The following is a 20,705-nucleotide window of genomic DNA, read 5'->3' as shown; positions in this document are numbered from 1 at the left end:
CGTATATGGCGAAACGCAAGAGCATTACCAGCCTCATAGTCTTTTTGGATAACAAGAAGGCCTTTGACAAGCTTTCCTGGCCTTTCCTATTTGATGTGATGCACCATGCTGGCTTCCCGGATAAATTGATGGGCTAGATAAGAGCTATGTATGCCTAACCCAGAGTTTGTCTTCTTATTAATGGCTCTTTGTATGCATTCTTCAGTATTGGCTGTGGTACTAGGCAGGGTTGTCCTCTATCCCTCCTTTTGTTTGATCTAGTGATATGGCCACTGGTGGCTGCAATTCGACAGTACCAAGATATTAGCTGTTTTCTCACGGAGGTAGGGAACAGAGTATATCTATACGCTGATGATGTCCTTGTGTTTTTGAAAAATTTGTGCTCCTCCGCGTCGACCCTGCTGAAATTGTTAACTGATAACAGGGCTCTTTCAGGTTACAAAGTCAGCTTTGAAAAGTCTGAAATGTGTCCATTGGGTGCTAAGGTCAAAATACCACCCTGTTTCTCGGGTTTTAGAGTGATGAAGGAAGGGTTTGTGTATTTTGGTGTCTGTCTCCAGAGACTTCAAAGATCTCTGTGCCAAACAATTTTGTAAGTTAATAGGTAAGTTGAAACAAGATATGTTAGACTGGTAACATTTAACAGTGACATACTGTTAACCTGCGTTTGGACGCGCGTTTTCAATGCGCTAGCTTTACCCCTTATTCAGTAAGGGGTCGAAAACGCGTGTCCAACCCCCCCCCCCCCCCGAAACTAATAGCGCCCGCAACATGCAAATTCATACGCTTCGCTGGCTTGAGCGCCCAAATTGACGGGCCCCCAAGTCAGCGAAAGCGTATGAACGTACGCCGTGACGTCACGCACGCCCGTTCATGTGCTTTCGCTGGCTTTAGCGCCCGTGCACTACGGGCGTGCGTTCGTCCATCTTCGCCGGCGGGGGCCGCTGGAAGCCATTTTCGCCGCCGGCTGCCCCCGGGAGGCAGGGGAGCCACGGTGCGCACCTCCGGAGGAGGGCAGAGAGGGCTGAAAGAAAGAAAAAGTAAGTTTACTTTGGTTACACTTATTCACAATACTTTACGCGTCGAGTAGCTTTTCGCCTGCCTTGCTTCGGGAGGAGGGGATTTTAGGTTTTCTTTTGGTTAAAGTTGCTTCGGGAGGAGGGGAGAGAGGACTGGGGCTGCCCCGGAGACCGGCACCCATGGACGCGGCCAGGGCAGGTGAGCGCGGGCTGGGGGAAAGTTTGCCGCCTACCCTTACACCCCTGCCTCTAACGCAGGGGTAAGGGTAGGCGGTAAATTAGCAGGTTAAACGCGCGGCAAAACTGCAGGTTTAAAAAGCGATAATCGGGGCGCGCGTTACTGTATGGGAGGGAATAGCTAATCCGATCGTTTACATCTCATTTACATGCCGCGGGCGGAAAGGGTTACCCATTGATTTAAAGAAGCGGTAAGGATGGGTTAAAAGGGATAGTGAATCGCAGGTTGGACTAACGCGGCCAAATTGTGAGTAGAAAGCGGGTCAGAAGCAGGGTAACCGCGGCCACACTTTACTGTATTGGCCTGTTAGTTATTTTAATTCCCTGTGTGTTTTTAAGAGAAATACAGGGCTGTACCTAGCAGACTTGTGGGTGTGGTGTGTAATCATTTACACAGCAAGGGGTACTGAACCAAGGAGTGAAATAGTGCCCCTAATGTTCCCCTATTTATCTGTGCAGGACCCGGCTAGTCGCCTGGTCCACCTTAAATATCCTAAGGAGAGTATACTCTGTGGGCGGGACCCTGCAGGGCAGGTGAAGCTCAGAGGGCGTGACCAGATATGGGGAAATAAAGGTCTAAGCCTAGCTTGGATCAGGAGGCCCCTAGACCTCCAGGAGGAATAGCAGCTCCTACTAATGCTCTATGTGGAAGAGTGAGAGTGTACAGTGGCTAAGAAGTCAGTCTACAGCCCTTGTTAAGTGTGAAGCCTGCCAAGATAGGACATTCAAGAGGTATATTGTTTTGTTTTGAGAGCATGAATAAAGCTTTTATCTGCATTAAAAAGGCTGGAAACACTGTTCGATCTCCCATATAAGGAAATAAAATCTACAAAGAGCTAGAAATAAAAAGAGAGACTGTTTCTGAAGTATTACTTGTCATGGAAAAGGAAAGGCTATGCCATATAGATAATTTCAATTCCTGGTTCAAAACCTGGTGTAAAGAAAGTGGTTTTAGATACATTGGAGGCTGAGGCTACAAGGAAACTAAGTGAGAAATTCAAATCATTCATTATCAGGCATTTAAACTAGATAGCGGGGGTGGCAGGGAGTGGCCAGTGAAATTGGCAGGTCACCCCCAAGAAATACAGGAATTGGGAAGAGAATAACAAAATCAATCAGTTCAAAAAAGCAGAAAGGATGACTACGAATAACAGCTGGATAGTCTTGACCACAAATGCTCAGACTGGGCAATAAAATCCCAAATCTGCAGGTCCTAATGGTGGAGGTAGACTTGGACATTGTTGCTGTTACAGAGATATAGTTCACAGATTCTCGTAATTGGGATACGGCCAACCCAGGCTATAACTTGTTTAGGAAAGATAGAAGACAGGAAAGGGGGAGGAGTAGCTCTTTATGTCAAAAACAATATACAAGTAACTGAACTGCAAGGGACACGGGATAAAGAAGAAGCATTATGGACCATTTTAATAAAAGAATATGGTGTGATCTATAGGGCTCCTTTTCAAACAGAAGAACTGGACAGAGATCTGATCAAACATATCCAAAAGGTGGGAAAGAAGAGAAGTATTGTTCATTGGAAATTTTAATCTGACGGATAGTGGATGTCCTTCAAGTGGCTCTGCTTAAATAAATGGTAATGGAACTTACAAGGGAGGGTGTTATACTCGACCTAATGCTCACTAATGAGATAATGACTCTAATGTTCAGGTAGGTGCTCATCTGAGCACCAGTAATCAGACAGTATGGTTTGATATTGTGAACAGGCTACACAGAAGTCACATGAAGACCCAAGTTTTGAATTTCACTAATACGGGCTTTGTCAAAATGGGCATGTACCTGGAAGAAGAAAGGAAGACTGGGAGAAAATGGGTGAGATGGAACAACAATGGGCCAAATTAAAAGGAGCTATTAGAAAGGCAACAAATCTATATGTTAGAAAAGTAAACAAAAGTAAGAGGAAAAAGAAACCGATCTGGTTCTCAAAGGAGGTAGCTAACAAAATAAAGGTAAAAAGAACAGAGTTCAACAAGTATGAAGTATCCCAAAAAGAGGAACTCAGGGAAGAATATCTAGTGAAGCTGAGGGAGACAAAGAAAGAAATCAGGAGAGCAAAAAGATCAAGTAGAAGAAAGGATTGTCAAAGAGGTAAAGCGAGATGACAAAACATTTTTCAGATATACCAGAGAAAGAAGGAAGGCCCAAAATAGTAAAGTGAAACAGAAACGTGACAAGGAGCAATGTGTGGAGAGAGACGAAGAAATGGTGGAAATATTAAACAAATACTTCAGTTCGGTGTTCACTAAAGAGAACCCTGGAGGAGGATAGTTGCTGGTTGACAGGACCATAAATTGGGATGGGGTAGACAAAATTCTGTTTACAGAAGAGAATGTATAGGATGAGCAAAGTAAAATGAAAGTAGACAAGGCCTTGGGGTCAGATGAGGTACATCCCAGGATACTGAGGGACCTCAGAGATGTACTGATGGGTCTGCTGAAAGACCTACTTGATCCTTGGAAACGGGAGTGGTGCCACGAAACTGGAAAAGTGCGATTGTGGTCCCTCCTTTATAAGGGTGGTAGCAGAGAGGAGGATGGAAACTATATCTTTTTTTTAGATGCATCAGCCAGAACTGCACATAGTACTCCAGGTGTGTCTTTACCATGGAGCGATACAGAGGCATTATGACATTCTCCTTTCCTAATAATTCCTAATATTATGTTTGCTTTCTTGACCACCACTGCACACTGAACTGAGAATTTCAAAATATTGTCCACTATGACACTCAATCATAGTGGACTTTTTTCAGTGATATGAAACTTAACATATTTTAATTACAGCATGGGTTACTTTTCCCCATGTGCATCACTTTGCACGTGTCCGCATTAAATTTCATCTGCCCAGTCTTCCAATCTCAATGGGTCCTTCTACAATTTTTCACAATCTTCTTGTGATTTAACAACTCAGAATAATTGTGTTGACTGCAAATCTGATCACCCCAGTTGTTGTTCCCCTTTCCAGATTATTTATAAATACATTAAAAAGCACAGGTGCCAGGACAGCTCCCTATGGCATTCCACTATTTACATTTTTTCACTGAGTAAACTGACCATTTAGTCCTAATCTCTGTTTTCTAACTTTTAATCAGTTTGCAATCCACATGCATGCAGATCTGAAGTACATCAGTCTGTCAGATGAGTAAAACCTATGCCTTGGCTAATGAGCATGTTACTTCCATCCTATTAAAAATAAGTAGTATATTTGTACAGCAAACCTCTTTCTGTCCACATACCAAGAAGAATTTCATCAATAAAACCTTTGAAATATATATAATGGTTATGAAAGGGAAAACATACATATACACAAACATATTTGGGGTAGGGAAGGCAGTTAAGAATATTTTTAAATAAATACACATACACAATAAGATTCTCAAAGTGTTAATTACTGATGAAAAGCAAATAGAATTGCAGAATTATTCACAAAATAAGTCCACTGGATTCAGCCAAATATCTCTCAAGATGGTCTGAAAATCTTTGTAGCAACATGACAAAATTTAGATAGTAATGAATTGCTGAATTAGATATTACTGATAAAAGCACACTTTGTTCTCCATGCCTTCCAAAAATATTTTTTCATTTACTATACCGAATATCAACCAGTTGTTGTTAGCTTCGTGGACCCTTGGGCCGGTCAGGACCAAAGATGGAACGCTGTGACGGATCGCAGCAGGTGTCCTGACCGGAAGGCGGCTAAACGAACTTCGTGGACGGTGGGATAAGGAACCACGGAGGAGCCCTATGCGACCAAGGGCTCGGAAGAGGAATGGAGAGATGACGGCATTGGCCCGGTAGTTCGAAGATCTTCGCCCTGGAAGCCGGTACTCCCCCGAGAGGAGCTCGTAGGAGTCCGGCCGCTGGGACTTTTGGAGATTCGCCCTGGAAGCCGGAGCCCCCCCAGGAGGCGCCCGTAGGGGCCCGGCCGCTGTGACTTAGGAGAGTCTTCGGGGCCAGCCGACCAGGAACTGAAGAACAGCGGAGATCCGAGGCAGAGTCCCGTGGTCCAGGCGAGTCATAATCCAAGGGAGAGGCAAGGCGGAGTCGTGAAGCAGTCCGAGTCAGAACCAGGAGACCGAAGGCAACCAGAACCAGGGAAGAGGCAAGCGCGGAGTCGTGGACGGAAACAGGTCAAGCCAGGAAGCAGAGGACGGAGTCGGAACCAGAGGATAAGGCAGAAGAGGAGTCAGGAAGCAAACCGGGTCAGCAGGAAGCAGTCAGAAGCAGGAACGCAGCAACTTGAAGTCAGGAAGCCCTGAGGAACCTCGTTGCAAGGCAGGGAAGTCTGGAACTGCAGGGCTAAGTAGCCCCACAGCGTCTGACGTCAATAGCAGGGAGATTGCACTCTCCCGCGCTGGCCCCTTTAAATTTAGAGCCCTAGCGCGCGCGGCTAGGGGGCGGGGACAGCCGCGGGAGGATGCCGGCTGCTCCTCCGGAGCGTGGGCGCCGCGTCAGAGGGCTGTACAGGCCCGAGGGAGCCGGAGGTGGACCGGGTTCGACGAGAGGGTGAGTAGCGGTCCCGGGGCCGACCCGGGATCGCAACAGTTGTTACTTAAGAATGTGCTACACTTTATTATTAGTATTACCTATATATGTATAATTTCTTATTCAATTATTTAAGGATATGCATTCATTGCTCCATTCGTTGAGGCAGTATGGACATATGTTTAACAACGAGTTACGCACGTACTATATATCTGTGAGGTATGTGCATACTGCCGAAACAAATGAAACAACAAATGCACATCCCTATTATAATCAAGCCATACAATAAAACCAAGTGCCTGTGATCAATGGTTACTGTGGTTATTGTTCCTGAAGTTGTGAGCATGGTGAGACTGCAGTCCCCTAAACTACCTTGTGTTATATGTTCAGGCAGTAGGTCTTTTTACACCTGAGAAACCACAAGAACCTGTAACATCCCTATGACATCAAAAAGGAATAATTTAAAGTCTTCTCTGCCTGTCTACCTGATTTAATTATAAAAAAAGATTGACTTTACTTTTACATCCTTCTACTTTTTTCCTCCAGTGCATTTAAAGGAAAATGTATCCCACCCTTTTATTTATTTTGTATTAATGTTAAATAGGAAACTCAAAATTCTCATCCAAAGCCCTCTCAGAAATGGTCTGCAACAGGACCCAGCAAAGGAGAATGAGCCGAATTCTCTGCTGCTGCAGAACAAAAACACAAGCAGCAGTTGCATGGGGACAGTAAAAAGCACTGTGCTCACTGTTCCCATTGTGGTCCTACTGCCTACTCTCCCTGTTAGAATGGAAATGCACATTGCAGAGTAAAGAGAAGGCAGGGAGTGAAATGGTTTTGGTGGTCACATATTTCTATTACTAAAGAGATAAGAGAGTTAGGAGGGGTGGGGGCAACAACTAGTGGACTGAAATAGAGCTGGGATAGTGATGGGATGGGATGGTGAGACAGCCAGAAAAGGGGGGATGATGGGTATCTGAGAGGTGATCAAATATTCCAGGTAGTTAAAACATAAGCAGACTGTGAAAAACTTCAGGAGGAACTTGCCAGACTAGGGAACTGGGTATCTAAATGGCAGTTGAAATTTAATGTGGATAGCGCAAAGGAATGCATATAGGGGAAAAAATAATAATCCTCATTACAGGTACACATTGATGGGGTCCATATTAGGAGTTATTACCCATAAAAAGGATCCTGGTGTCAATGTGGACAATACACTGAAATCTTCAGTTCTGGGGCCAGCAGTGGTTAAAGCAAATATAATATTAAAAATTATTTGAAAAGGAATGGAGAACAAAGCTGAGAATATCATACCTCTGTATAAGAACATAAAAACTACCATACTAGGTTAGACCAAGGGTGTTATCAAGTTTAATATAGTCTTTCCAACAGTGGCCAAACCAGGTCACAAGTTACCTGGCAGTATCTCAAATATTAGATTCCATTCTTGTCTAAACCTTTTTTAAATCCAGCTGCGCTTAGTGCCTTTACCAATCCTCTGGTAATGTATTCCATAGCTTAATTGTTCAGTGAGTGAAAAAAAAATACTTCCTTGGATTTGTTTTAAATTGTGCTATTTCATAACGTAATTGCATGTCCTCCCTAGTCTAGTTTTTGAAAGCGTGAACAACCCATTTGGATTTACCTATGCCACTCCATTCATAATTTTAGAGACTTCTATCAGTTCTCTTCTCAGCTATCTTTTCTCCAAGCTGAAGATCCCTTACCTGTTTAGCCTTTCTTCATATGGGAGCTGCTCCATCCCCTTTATCATTTTGGTTGCCCTTCTCTGCATCTTTTCTAGAGCCACTCTCTCTCGAGATTATGGAGTCCAGAATTGCACAGATTGCTCTAGGTGTAATCTCAGCATGGAGCAATACAGAGCTATTATGATATTCTCCATTCCTTTTTTAATAATTCCTAACATTGTTTATTTTTCTGATTGTCACCACACACTGAGCCAAGGATTTCAATGTGTTGTCCATGATGATGCCTAGATCCCTTTCCTGGATGGTGAATCCTAATATGGAACCTAACATTGTATAAATATAGTTTGGATTATTTTTCCCTATGTGTATCACTTTGCATTCATCCACATTAAATCTTATTAAATTTAGGACTTAACCAGCTATCTAGCAACCACTGAATATCTGGTTAAATTCAGCAGCCACTAGATTGCCGGATATTCGGCTAACTTTTAGTCGGTCAATTTGTGGGTAGGCAAAGGCAGATAAGTGGGCAGTGCTACTTAGCTAGATAAGTTATTCGGCTAAGTAACAATCTTCAGTTTTAGATGGATATCTTATCTGCATAAATTAGACCTGCTCAATAGCATAAACTTAGACGGATAATATCTATACATCTAAGTAGTGATTTGTCTGGGGATATTCAGCAGCATAGGATATTCAGCAGCATAGCTGAATATCCTAATCAGCTAACTTAGATAGACAATTTTTTAATATTGACCCCCCTTCATGAACACTCTTGGCACAGCCTAGGAGAAACTGTATGACAGCACCTTGTACTGTTAGTGAATGCCTTCTACAACAAACCTGGGAAACTGCTGATGGGCGGGTGAACAGGGATGTGTATATAAGCATCTTTTAGATCCAAAGCACACAAGTCAGTGCTTTGGCTTAACGAAAGCAGAACTGTTAGGAGCAAGTTCATCTTGAATCTCTCCTGGACCAGCAATTTGTTCAGGTTCCACAAATCGAATATAGGCTTTAATCCACCTGACGACTTAAGAATTCAGAAGCATTGGGAGTAAAACCCTGTGCTACATTCCTGAGGAAGACAGGTTCTATGGCCTTCTGATATAGAAGGGATGTTACTTCCAGCTGTAGCTGATCCACTGGGTCAGAGCAAGGCATAAGAAGTGCAAGTGGTAGCCATTCCCCATAAATCTCATGACTCACTTGTTCCTTTCTGATATGTCCCCATTCTGACAAGAATGCCTGGACTCTGCCCCCACTAAAGCAGGTGAGGAGGTGGGTATCAAAGGTGTCAAATTAATCCCAGGCTTGGGCCATGGATATTGCTGTGCCTTAAGCTGTTACCTTTCTCACTGTTAGCCTCTACCGGGCAGCTACTGCATAAGGGAAGGTGAAACTCACTGCCTTTAAAAAGGAAGGAAGGGCTTTCTTTGGTAAAAAGTCCTTTTGTACAAGAAGTATCAATACCTGGCCATGATAGTCTGGTCACTTGTGGATTGATGTTCCTTAATCAGTGCTACCATTTCTTAGACTTTGACCAAAAACAGGTTCTCTCCCATGCATGGAACATCTGCTAGGAAATCATGAACATCTTCCTGTTGACCATCTGCTCAGAGCCAAGTGAGCCTCGTAGCTCCAAGAGACAATACTGAGGTTCTAACCACAATGATGAAGGCCTCATATGTAGAGCAGATTAGTTGCTTTCTGCAATCCTCTTTGCCCCCTGAAGTGCACTAGACTTCAGACTTTTGGAGATACTGTACTATGAACAGCTGATGAGCCACATTCCTCTCATTACGCATCCTTGGAAGAACGTTTACTCTAAGATATCCAACTCCCTCTAGTCTTTTCCTCGAGGCTTGTTAAAGTGCTCCCTTGTGTGCTTAGTCTGCTTTAAGGCAGACATTCACTACAGAATGGTGTGGCAGTTGGACCATTCCAAAACAAGAAGGGACCTGGATTCTGTATTTTTAAGTCAGTCTTGTGTGCAACTGGCAAGCAAGACATGAGAGACTGCCACTCTCTCATCTGGAGAACTAGGATGGAAACCTATTTCGCAGAAGGCTGGTTAAACTAACTGCCCAAACACATTTGCTCTCAGGTCCTCTTCTTTCCTGAAGTTAATGGACAGCATATTCACTATTTTCTCCAAAAAGCATAAGTAACTGAGATCCTCAAGAAGTGAAGTATGCTGTGGAAAGCATTCCTGTAAATCCTTCAACGCCAGACCAAGGTGGAACAATGATTCACGATGCAGAAGGCGGCTAAGGAGGGGACCTTTATTGATCCAATGGAAAGAGTACCTATGAGAACTCTAACTGCACTGAATCAACTCCTTCCCCATCTGATCCTTGGAAGTAGCTGCCCATGGGAGTAGAATAAGTCCACAATGCCGTCTCTTGCATTGTGGACTTATTCTCACAGGGATACCTGAAGATTTAAGGTACCACTCCTAAACCACATTATATAGAAAAAGTTCTTCATCCTGGACAGGAAACTGATCATCTTCCCTCTTTGGTCCTCAGGAAGTAAGGAGAAAAGAAATTCCTCACCATTTCAGACAGTTAACTCACCATTTTTAGTGGCTTCTATACTGGAGTACATGAGAATACATCCTCTTCTTGCATCCAGATAGGTTTAACCTCACTACGTGCTGATGTAGCAGATGAAGCCAAAGGATACCTTGAAGGAGCAGTCACTGGACCCTGAGACACATCTGATGCAGACATACCCCTCTGGCTGCAGTCAGGTCGCACCACCAACACCAGTACTACCCTTTGTCTCACAGATGGCTATCTGGTTCTTGGCTCAACAGTGCTTTGTGCTTATGAAACTGATGCTATCTATGCCAAAGCAATCAATGCTAAGGGTATGTTGGTCTGCACCAGTGTGATCTATGTAGAGGCAGCTGAAGATGCTCTTGATAGTGCCCATGCCAGGGCATCCAGAAAAGATTAGCTGCATGGCACCATGGAGGTTCTCTGTGCTGTAGAAGATGCTATCTGCACCACAGAATTTCTTGGCATAGAGTTGGGGCCTGGCTCTAGTGAAACCCTTCACAAATAGCGCTGACCTCTTCAATGCCAAGACAGACAGCCTCAGAGGGGATCCATTGCACCATTTAGATGCTCTTCTCAGCCACCTTCTGGCAGTTCCATATCAAGCTCAAACCCTGATCTGTGACAGATCCAGAAACCAGCACCAACAGGAGGGAACCTTCCAGTGTAGGTTACAGGATATACAATGTGCTGATTTAGTTAAGGAAGTAATCAAGGAAGGGGAAAACAAGTTAAGCATTTAGGACTAATTTTCAGTACTAGGTACCTACATTTAGAACCCTAAGTTTTAGGCACTTAACTTTAGGGTAATTTTCAGCCAAAAACATAAGCCCCTAACCTTGATTGAACAAAAGGATAAATTTAGTTGGCTAAATAAGTGCTGAACATTTTTTGAAAATTAACCTCATAGCTTTAGCAACTTAACAGCTCAATTACTTGGCACCAGTTTGGAATTTTTCATCACTTTGTCAACAGTGCTAGTCTAGCCTACATTCATAGAAACCATGGTAGTCTAATACAGTGTCAAGGATCAATAAGCCTATGTGAAGAAAATGAGTTTTCCCTCTGAATGAGAATGCAGATGACAGTTATAAATCCAAGCCTATTTTACTCTGTTTTGGACTAGTCATTTTTTATACCTCATGATTACAGCACATTACTTGGAATCGGGATTTTTGCACAAAAAATAGTAGAAGCGGGCACAATAGCGTCATGCTAACTTCCCACAGTTTCATAAGTATTTTCAAAACTTGCCTCTCAGGCTGAATGGTTGAAACAGCTGTTTTGGTACAATAATACAGTGAAGTGCACACTACTGGACCCCTCATGATAGTAGAACCTCTGTTCACTTCTGGTAAATATTCAGTTTAAGCAAAACAAACGCCTTCTCAATCTGCTCAACCCATTTGTTTGCAAGACACATGCTGATGATAAATGGCATTGCTAATCACTGCATTTGTTACAATTCATCTCTAGGACCCTACACTGTGTGCCAATTAACAATTCAGCTTATTTGTAATAGCTCAGCATACCCAGGGTACAAAACCCACTGCATTTCCAATAAAACCCCAGGAGATTATTTGCTAATTAAGGTGAGGTATATGTAAAACTAATTTGAAAACGGTCTCTCCCCCCAAATTTGTATGAAGCAGATGTGCTGCAAGAGCTGAATCAAGCCCCTAATTTATAAAGACAATTAAGACAAACACCTAAATATAGAAACCATTTGAGTGGATTCAATCTTATATACTGCCAGTGGCATGAACGGAATAGCTCTAGTAACACACAGGAATGTCAGCGTCAATGTCTCTTTTTACCTCAATTATGTACTTCTCCAGAGATGCGATATCCTTCAAAGCTTCAGGGTCTTGAGGGATAACAACCACTTGTTTCAGAGGATACTGCAAAAAAAAAAAAAAAAAAAAGTTAACCATTAAGAAACATTCTTTTCATTCAGATTTTTGTTTTTAAACTTTGTCATGTCATATTCTTAAGTACAGCAATATGTCTTATTTTGAAACTACCATATTTGCCTGAAATTTCATTTTAGCAGAAAAACAAAATAAGCCAAATTGTTGGGTCATTGCTATCAAGATATTTACTACTTTTTTAAAGTTATTTTCCTTAACATATTCCCTTAGTAAAATCCTACAAAGCCCCCCCCCCCCCCAGGCATTTCATCATGGAAATATGGGAAAGTTTACACAATTTTCTCTTTTTTTTTTTTTTATGACAACACAAAATTAAGGCTAAAGGTTAAGCCAGCATTACTTGTAAGAATGTGCATATCTAATGCCATAAGGACTGTGCTATCCTAAAAATAAAATGTAGAGAAAAAACACTGCAAAGCTAAACTGCTATTTTTTTATCAATTTAATGGGAGACTGCTGCAGGGAAAGGTAGTAAAAACTTTTAAAGATGATTCTATCAGCTATTAACAATGAAGGTATGTAAGAAAAAAATGGTTTATTCTACAGTCAGTAGAGAAACAGCCATTGCACGCAAAGGGAAAAAACTCCACAAAACATACAAATAACAAAAGCAATCAAAGACAAAAAATAATTTAATCTGATCTGCTTCAAACCACAACTATAATGTGCCTACTAGTTTGTTTTTGGTTTTTTTTAAAGAATATATAATCAGAAGAAAAACTACACTGATGAGAGAGTTGCAGTGCTTCACGTAACACTAAATATATAATGGAGGGGTGTGGAGGTGAGGGGGAGCTAAGAATGTAATAGTAACTCCAAGATGACAAAACAAAACAAACTGACTATTTACAAAACAGTTACACTGACAGCAGGATTTTCTTTTGCACATATTTACATATTTTTCCCAATAACCAGCATACAGTAGAAACTGTCAGTCTCACTCTCTGGGCCAGGACCAACTTCTCCATAGAATAAAGCCCTCCAGTGATGACAAACTTTCAAAATTGACACACTCCCCTGAATCTATCTTACCCCATCCATGAGTCCAAAATACCCAAACGGGACAAGAGCAATCCCCAGGTGCTCCTGCTGGAATATAAAAATGGCACCAGCTGGCCCTGTAGCCAGCACCATTTTGTTGTACAGAAGTACATGCACTGCTATGATGTCAACCATAAAACCCTGCAAAAATAGACACTTGAAGCCCATATGGTATTAAGCCTAATGTAAGATGCATTGGGTGTAGGTTTGGCACTCAGAAAGCGAGTAAACTGAAATATGATTTAGTAAACCTCACATATCAAAACAGTACTTACTAATCACCAGCACTCAAAAAGTAACAACCCTACATATGAAAAGGCAACACTGCAAATACTCCATCAGGCCCTAAAACACCAATATACCTCTTCTAAGGAAAACAGAACAAGTCAGGCTGCTATAAATCCCTACACAAAAACTTCAAGCTAGCAGAATACTTCACCTCAGTTACACATGCAGAACACAGCCACACCCTCATCAGAAGGAGCATAAAGAGATCAGAAAGTATAAACAGAAATGCACAGACAAAAACTAAACTGGAAACCACAACAAACCAGACACTGTATGCAGCGCAACAATGGAAAAATAAACACCATCATTCTTCATAAAACATCAAACAATAAAATCAAGAAATATAAAACATCTTAGTAAAATCATATTAATTAAAAGAATATTTCCAAATAGCTGATGAATTTAATAATATTCAATAATTAAGAACTCATATAAAAATTTTAAAAATTTCTAAACAGCAATAAAATATTTAAAAATAGCAGACACATCAGACACTCAATTTAACTAATAAGGATGAAAAAATCCCATGCTTTCCATAGCTGTGAACATTTGATTTGTTGTGGATCAGTTGGAGGGAGAGGTTGCACAAGCTTTCTCTACTCCTCACACATACACATGCAGGCAGACAGGTTCTCTTTCTCTCTCTCTCTCACACACACACAGGCAAGCTCCTTTTCACATTTACACAGGCACTCTCTCTTACACACACACATGCAAGCAACCAAGTACCTTCTCACTCACACGTGCACAGGCAGACAGCCTTCCTCTCTCATACACATACGAAGGTGGGCTCCCTCACACAAACACACACATGCAGGCAGGCAGGCTCACTCTCTCTCTCATATGCACTTACAAGGTAGGCTTCTCTCATAGCCACACTTGCAAGCAGGCTCACTCTCACATGCACACATGCAAGCTTCCTTGTGTACATATACAGCGCAGCTCACTGCTTCAATGGCGGGGGGATGAAGAAAAGAGGATTTATATCCAGACAACCACCAACAAGGACTAAATTGCACAGGTTAGGTAAACAAGCATGGGAGTAGCTTGCTTATTGCGGCGGTTACTACCCCTAACCAATTAGGCTTGATAATTCACTTTGATACAGCTCCAGCACTGCTCTCTACATTAATGGCGGGGGTGGAAGGAAATTAGAACCAAAAAGTTACCAATAAGGGCCCTGACCTCAGAGTAATAGATAAGTATGAGAAAAATAAGTGTGAAAGATTGCTGGGCAGACTGGATGGGCCGTTTGGTCTTCTTCTGCCATCATTTCTATGTATACACACACACAAAAGCAGGCTTCCTCTCTCATGCACACATACTGGGCCTCTCTTTCTCATTTTCTTGATCTGCCAGCAGTTCTCTTGGGGCCTCTCTCACTCTTTGGCTGCCTCCACTGTCCCTTGCCTCATTTTGGGTAGGAGGACAGGAGCCCATTCTTCGGCCCAAAGCTGCAGCTCTGCTGTCTCCTCTTCTTTGCTGCTTGCTCTGACCCCTAGCTCCACACAAGTTGACACAGGACAACGCACTAGAGCTTCTTTAATCCTTCCTCTTCTGACCAGCTCCCTCTTGAAGCTTCTACTGCTGCTCCTTTTCCTCCTGCTTCACTTCTGGTTTGCCTCCCTTGCTGGTGCAACCCCTGCCATTTTTACCCATTGGCTATCTGGGCCAGCTGCTGGAGCAGAACAGAATAGAAGCATACCTGGGAATTTTGATCTACAGTCAACCTAAGATTGTCATGAAGTATCAGAGTGGGGGGTGGGGTGGGGTATGCACACAAACTGTCTTACACATACACACTAACACACTCATTTGTCCACTCACATTCTTGCTCACACACATACTGTACATGCTTCTTCTCATTCATGCTCACTCACTGCTCTCCCTCTCTCACACACACTCACCTCTCTCCTTTTCCCTCCCTGATGCACTTTTTTTTCATGCCTATCCTGCTTTAGTCCTAGGAAAAGGCTTCTTCTATTGTCAAGAACATCCGAAAGGATTGTGGAGACAAAGAAAAAATAAATCATGTAGTTGGAAGTGTGAATAGTTATTTATAAAATATAAATAATAAAATTTTATAAATAACTATTCACACTTCCAACTACATGATTTATTTTTTCTTTGTCTCCACAATCCTTTCGGATGTTCTTGACAATAGAAGAAGCCTTTTCCTAGGACTAAAGCAGGATAGGCATGAAAAAAAAGTGCATCAGGGAGGGAAAAGGAGAGAGGTGAGTGTGTGTGTGAGAGAGGTAGAGCAGTGAGTGAGCATGAATTAGAAGAAGCATGTACAGTATATGTGTGTGAGCAAGAATGTGAGTGGACAAATGAGTGTGTTAGTGTGTATGTGTAAGACAGTTTGTGTGCATACCCCACCCCACCCCCCACTCTGATACTTCATGACAATCTTAGGTTGACTGTAGATCAAAATTCCCAGGTATGCTTCTATTCTGTTCTGCTCCAGCAGCTGGCCCAGATAGCCAATGGGTAAAAATGGCAGGGGTTGCACCAGCCGTGCCATTAGACTCCAGCTGTTCAGGGATTAATGCAGTGACTAGGCTGCAGAGGATGGGTTGGACCATTATAGCCAAAAGTAGAAGACAAGTTCGTGCCCCACCTGTACCAGCACCATGGGGCTGACCAGAAGATGCCAATGTGCATAGAGCAGGAGCAGGGGGGGGGGGGGGGGGGGCTCCTGCCACTGTTGAAAGGTTGGAAGGAGGACCAGGCCCAGGCAAAGCTGGAAGCACCAGGCCAATCACACAGGAAGCTGCATTAAAATTGGTCCTGTTGGGGAACTGAGGCGCATAGAGGTGCTCTAACAGTAGAGGAAATGCCAAAGAGTTTGAGCGTGAGTGCAAGGGCACCGGATCGAGGACAGAGACAGCAGCACCCAGAATTTTCCAGGGTTGGCTCGGAGAGCCGGTAATTCACTGTCATGTTTCCATGTTTCTCTCAGTAAAGAAGTATGTTCTCATGTTTCCTCTGAAACTTTCTCCCCTCCAGTTTCCTATTATGTCCCTTGTCCTTCAAATGTAATATGTAACATTTGTAGTTTTTTGCAACTGCAATTTGAGAAAGACCTAGCAACTTACGAGTTAGCATATGAGATCTGAAATCCTACCTTTACTGGAATAGTTTTCCTGTCACGAATCACACGTCCGAGATCAATGATGGACTGCATCTGAGAAACTGCATTTTCAATCTGCTTGTCAATCAGATTCTCCCTATATTAAGAAGAAAAACAAGTAGAAATAAAAAAGTTGTCATTGCATTTGATCTTTATTGGGCTAATATTTTTGATAAGCTGTTCAGAGTTATGCTAAGAAAAACACGTGCAAAGAATACAGTATATGGTATATGATTAAAGTGTGTCTTAATCAAAGCTAGAACTCCAGTACTTTGTCTTTTATATTTGTATTCACTAAAAATAAATAAATAAATAAATAAATAACTCAAAGCTTATATTGTTTCAAATCTAATAAAAATATCTCTGGTTCTTCATACTGCAGCAAAAGCAGCAAAGGTTAGAACCTATTAATCTTTATGAGGTCAATATTCAATGTCCAGATAACTTGAGTTACCTAGACAAAACCCCAATGTTTGAATATCTGGCCCTTTTAACTAGATACATTTTATCTGGCTAAGTCATCAACCAGATAAAATGTATCCACATAAATGGAGGAGTTCTGAGGTGAGCAGAGTTAAATTAGCTGAATATCAAACTGTGGATATTCAGAACCAAATCTGGATGTGTCTCAAGAGTAGGTATAAAGTTATATGGGTAAGTGCAGCTGGATAACCATCTTAACTGGCTATATTCAAATTATATAGCTAGTTAAGTGCTGATGGCAAAATTTAAAAAAATATTAATGGGCCTGCGAGCCCAAACACTGCCACCCACCCTTAAAAAAAAATAAATAATAATAATAATTGCTTGAAACTAATGTCAGGCATTGTACCCAATCCTCTCCATGAAAAGATGGTCATAAAGTGGTGGCCCTATTGGCCTGAGAAACAACTCAAACCCCCCCCCCCCCACCCCCCACCATAGCACAGAGTGCTCTGGTCACACACACACACACACAATCCTACCCCATGGACTGTAGTATAATCGTACCACTAACGACAGCTTCCAGCATGGCTTTCTCATTCTCTTTCAGTCATACTTCATATTTGCATTCTACACTCTGTCCTCATGAGTTCAAAACCATAATATATCTCAAATACTGAAGAACACTGGCAAATCTAAGAGGCACATGCATTCCCAGTAAGTTCATTAATATAAACATCTACTCTTGTATGAAACTTGCTTTTTGTCAGACATATATCTCACTCGAAACAGACCTAACAGACCTAAAAAAGCTCAGTTTTACTTTCAACCATAGTTCTCTATCAGTCTCAAAGACTACCAGCTATAAACACTGTAACATGCATGGATTTATTTATACATACATCTTCATGGAGACTACAGAACTAAAGAGATAACATCTGATATAAAAATAGAAGGAAACCAGGAAGACTCCAGATTATTGCCTGCTTCCTGATGGTGTGGGAGATATGTACTGTGGCTTCTTTTATGCTTAGTATGAGGATACCATCCTTTAGATGAAAAAGGAAAAACAAGCTGACATACAAAAAAGCCCCTTATGATCACTGCAAGGACAACACAAAGAAGGGAAATCATGTTTCTTGCCACAAAATTTACATAAATTCATGCACAAGAACTAGTCATAGTTTTCATGTTGTCACACAAAAACAAATCACAAGATGTACAACAAAAACAATGCTGCATCCACACACAATCACGTAAATAGTTGAGAAATGATACATGAGACATGTTCATAAGGACGGATGAACACCACACCATGTATGTCTACTAAGGGCACAGATTCCCCTAACCCAGTGGGGTCCAGTCCATGAGGCCATGACAGGACGTCTGCCACTACTGCCAAAAGTGGAGCTCTCCCGCCTGAAGATTGTCTTGCACTGCCATTGTCTGAGCAAGGAGGATAGCTGCATGAAACCCGGTCATCGTAGCCAGAAGAGGAGGATCACTGCATGGTGATAACTGTGAAGAGGTGTGTCGCATGGATAACCATGAAGAGGAGTGTCGCAATGAGAAATGTGAAGAGGCGGCAGCTGTAGTGAAAACTGCCAATAGGAACGCCATGAGAAGCAGGGCAGGAGGTCTACCACGAGGAGAGGCCTAGAGAAGCACTGCTGCTGCTGCTGGAAAAGAAAGTACGTGTGTGGGCCCAGAAGTAGGAGAGCTGCCATGAAGAGCCTGGAAAAGCTGGAAGCCCAGTCCTGCTGTGAGAAGAGGAGGGTGGCTGTGGCTTGAGTGCAGACTACCAACTACAGAGAAGGCGAGTACATGAATTTTACTATGAATATAGGGGGAAGACTGAAAGGGGCCATAGGGGGAGGGCAGATGGGTCATAATAGACAAAGGGGGGGAGCAAGTGCTTGGGGAGGATAAGATAAAGAGGACAGGAGAAGAAAGGAGCAAAGCGGAGGAGGGAAAGTACTGCTGAAGTTGGGGAGTGGATAATGCTCAGGAAGGGTCCGTGGGTAAGGGGAAGCAGACAGAAGGGAAAGAGTCATAGGGAGAGAACAGAAAGGAAAGGATAGGGACCAGGGTGTTAGCTTTCGGCACATGGGGACTATAGCCCAAATCGTTTTCAGTCTCCTGAGTCTCTAGCAATGAAGAAAAGTCCCTATCCAGCAGCAGCTCTAGAAAGAAAAGGCCAGTGGGGGTCACCTCAGACTTCATCTTGCTGTGGTCCAGGAAAGAAGAGATCTGGCAGAGCCACCATGGACCTCATTCCACAGTGGCCAGGAAAAAAAAAAGAGGCCCGTCAGGGAGACGACAGACCCCATCCTGCAGCATCCCAGTGGTGCTACTGCAACAAAGAAATTCAGCAGGGCTGAAGAAAAAGCCCAGAAGAAAGGGGAGAGGCCTAGAGCGAGAGCCTGAGAGAGCATGTGTGGAAGTGCGTGTATGTGTGAAAGTGTGAGTGTGTGTGAGTGAGTGAGAGAGAGAGAGAGAGAGAGAGAGAGAGAGAGAGAGAGAGAAAGTGTGAGTACATGACAGAGAAAGGATAAAGTTTACGCAGTCACCTGCAGACCGATTAATCCACAACAAACTCACAGTGACTAGAAATAAAAAGTTCCCAGGTTTGGAGAGCTAGTGATTTGTTTATTCTTATTAGTTTTAATTATTGGCACTATTTGATGTGTCAGCTGTTTTAAAGTATTTTACTGATAATTGGTACGTTTTAAAATGTTTTTATCAGAGTTTATTATTCTGATCAGTAGCTATTTTGAAATATGTATTCTTTTTGTTAGTATGGTTTTACTATTGTGATTTCTTAATTTTGATTGATGCTTTATAATAGTAATGTTTCTGTTATTTCATTGTTGCACTGCATATAGTTTATGGCTTGTTGTGGTTTCCAGTTCAGTTTTGTATTTCTACTTGATCATTGCTTCTACTACCCATTACTTTGCATACTGAAAAGCAAGACTTTTTTCAGAGGGTACTTAACTATACTGAGTACAGAGTAGTTAAATCACAAGCGGATAGTGATAAATTGCAGGAAGACCTTGTGAGACTGGAAAATTGGGCATCCAAATGGCAGATGAAATTTAATGTGGATAAGTGCAAGGTGATGCATATAGGGAAAAATAACCCATGCTTAGTTACACAATATTAGGTTCCATATTAGGAGCTACCACCCAAGAAAGAGATGTAGGCGTCATAATGGAGAACACATTGAAATTGCCAGTTCAATGTGCTGCGGCTGTCAAAAAAGCAAACAATGTTGGGAATTATTAGAAAGGGAATGGTGAATAAAACAGAAAATGTCAATGCCTTTGTATCGCTCCATGGTGAGATTGCACCTTGAATACTGTGTACAATTCTGGTCGCCGTATCTCAAAAAATAAAAAAATAAAAATTATATATATATATATATATATATATATATATATATATATATATATATATATATATATATATAGTTGCGATGGAGAAGGTACAGAGATGGGTGACCAAAATGATAAAGGGGATGGAACAGCTCCCCTATGACAAAAGACTAAAGAGGTTAGGACTGTTCAGCATGGAGAAGAGATGGCTGAGGGGGGATACGATAGAAGTGTTTAAAATAATGAGAGGTCTAGAATGGGTAAATGTGAATCTGTTGTTTACTCTTTCAGATAATAGAAGGACGGGAATCGACCAAAAACAGGTAAAAACCTACTGGAGTACCACAGAGTCAAAAAATCAAAGGAGGGACCCCTGTGGGTATGAAAGTTTTTAATAATTGCGTGAGGAAAATTCCTGTCAGGAATCTCTGTGGAGTTCCTTAACCCGCGTGGCTACTGTTGCGCGGAAAAAAGAAGACTG

At 42.1% G+C, this 20,705-nt stretch overlaps 1 protein-coding gene across 2 annotated transcripts in view; it reads right to left on the bottom strand.

Annotated features, from left to right (window-relative positions):
- The window catches only part of IARS (isoleucyl-tRNA synthetase), a 600,554-nt gene that overhangs the window by 168,624 nt on the left and 411,225 nt on the right, over nt 1-20,705 (bottom strand). For both annotated transcript variants that reach the window (XM_029600767.1, XM_029600766.1), the window contains exons 24-25: nt 16,419-16,521; nt 11,846-11,929 (exon numbers count right to left, since the gene is read on the bottom strand). In XM_029600767.1, coding sequence (XP_029456627.1) covers nt 11,846-11,929; nt 16,419-16,521 — 187 coding nt within the window. The remainder of the gene's footprint in view (nt 1-11,845; nt 11,930-16,418; nt 16,522-20,705) is intronic.

Source organism: Rhinatrema bivittatum, chromosome 4 (assembly GCF_901001135.1).
Source record: "Rhinatrema bivittatum chromosome 4, aRhiBiv1.1, whole genome shotgun sequence".
Lineage (NCBI taxonomy): Eukaryota > Metazoa > Chordata > Amphibia > Gymnophiona > Rhinatrematidae > Rhinatrema > Rhinatrema bivittatum.
Note: the sequence above shows the minus strand (reverse complement) of the source record. Positions and strands in the feature narration are given on the sequence as shown.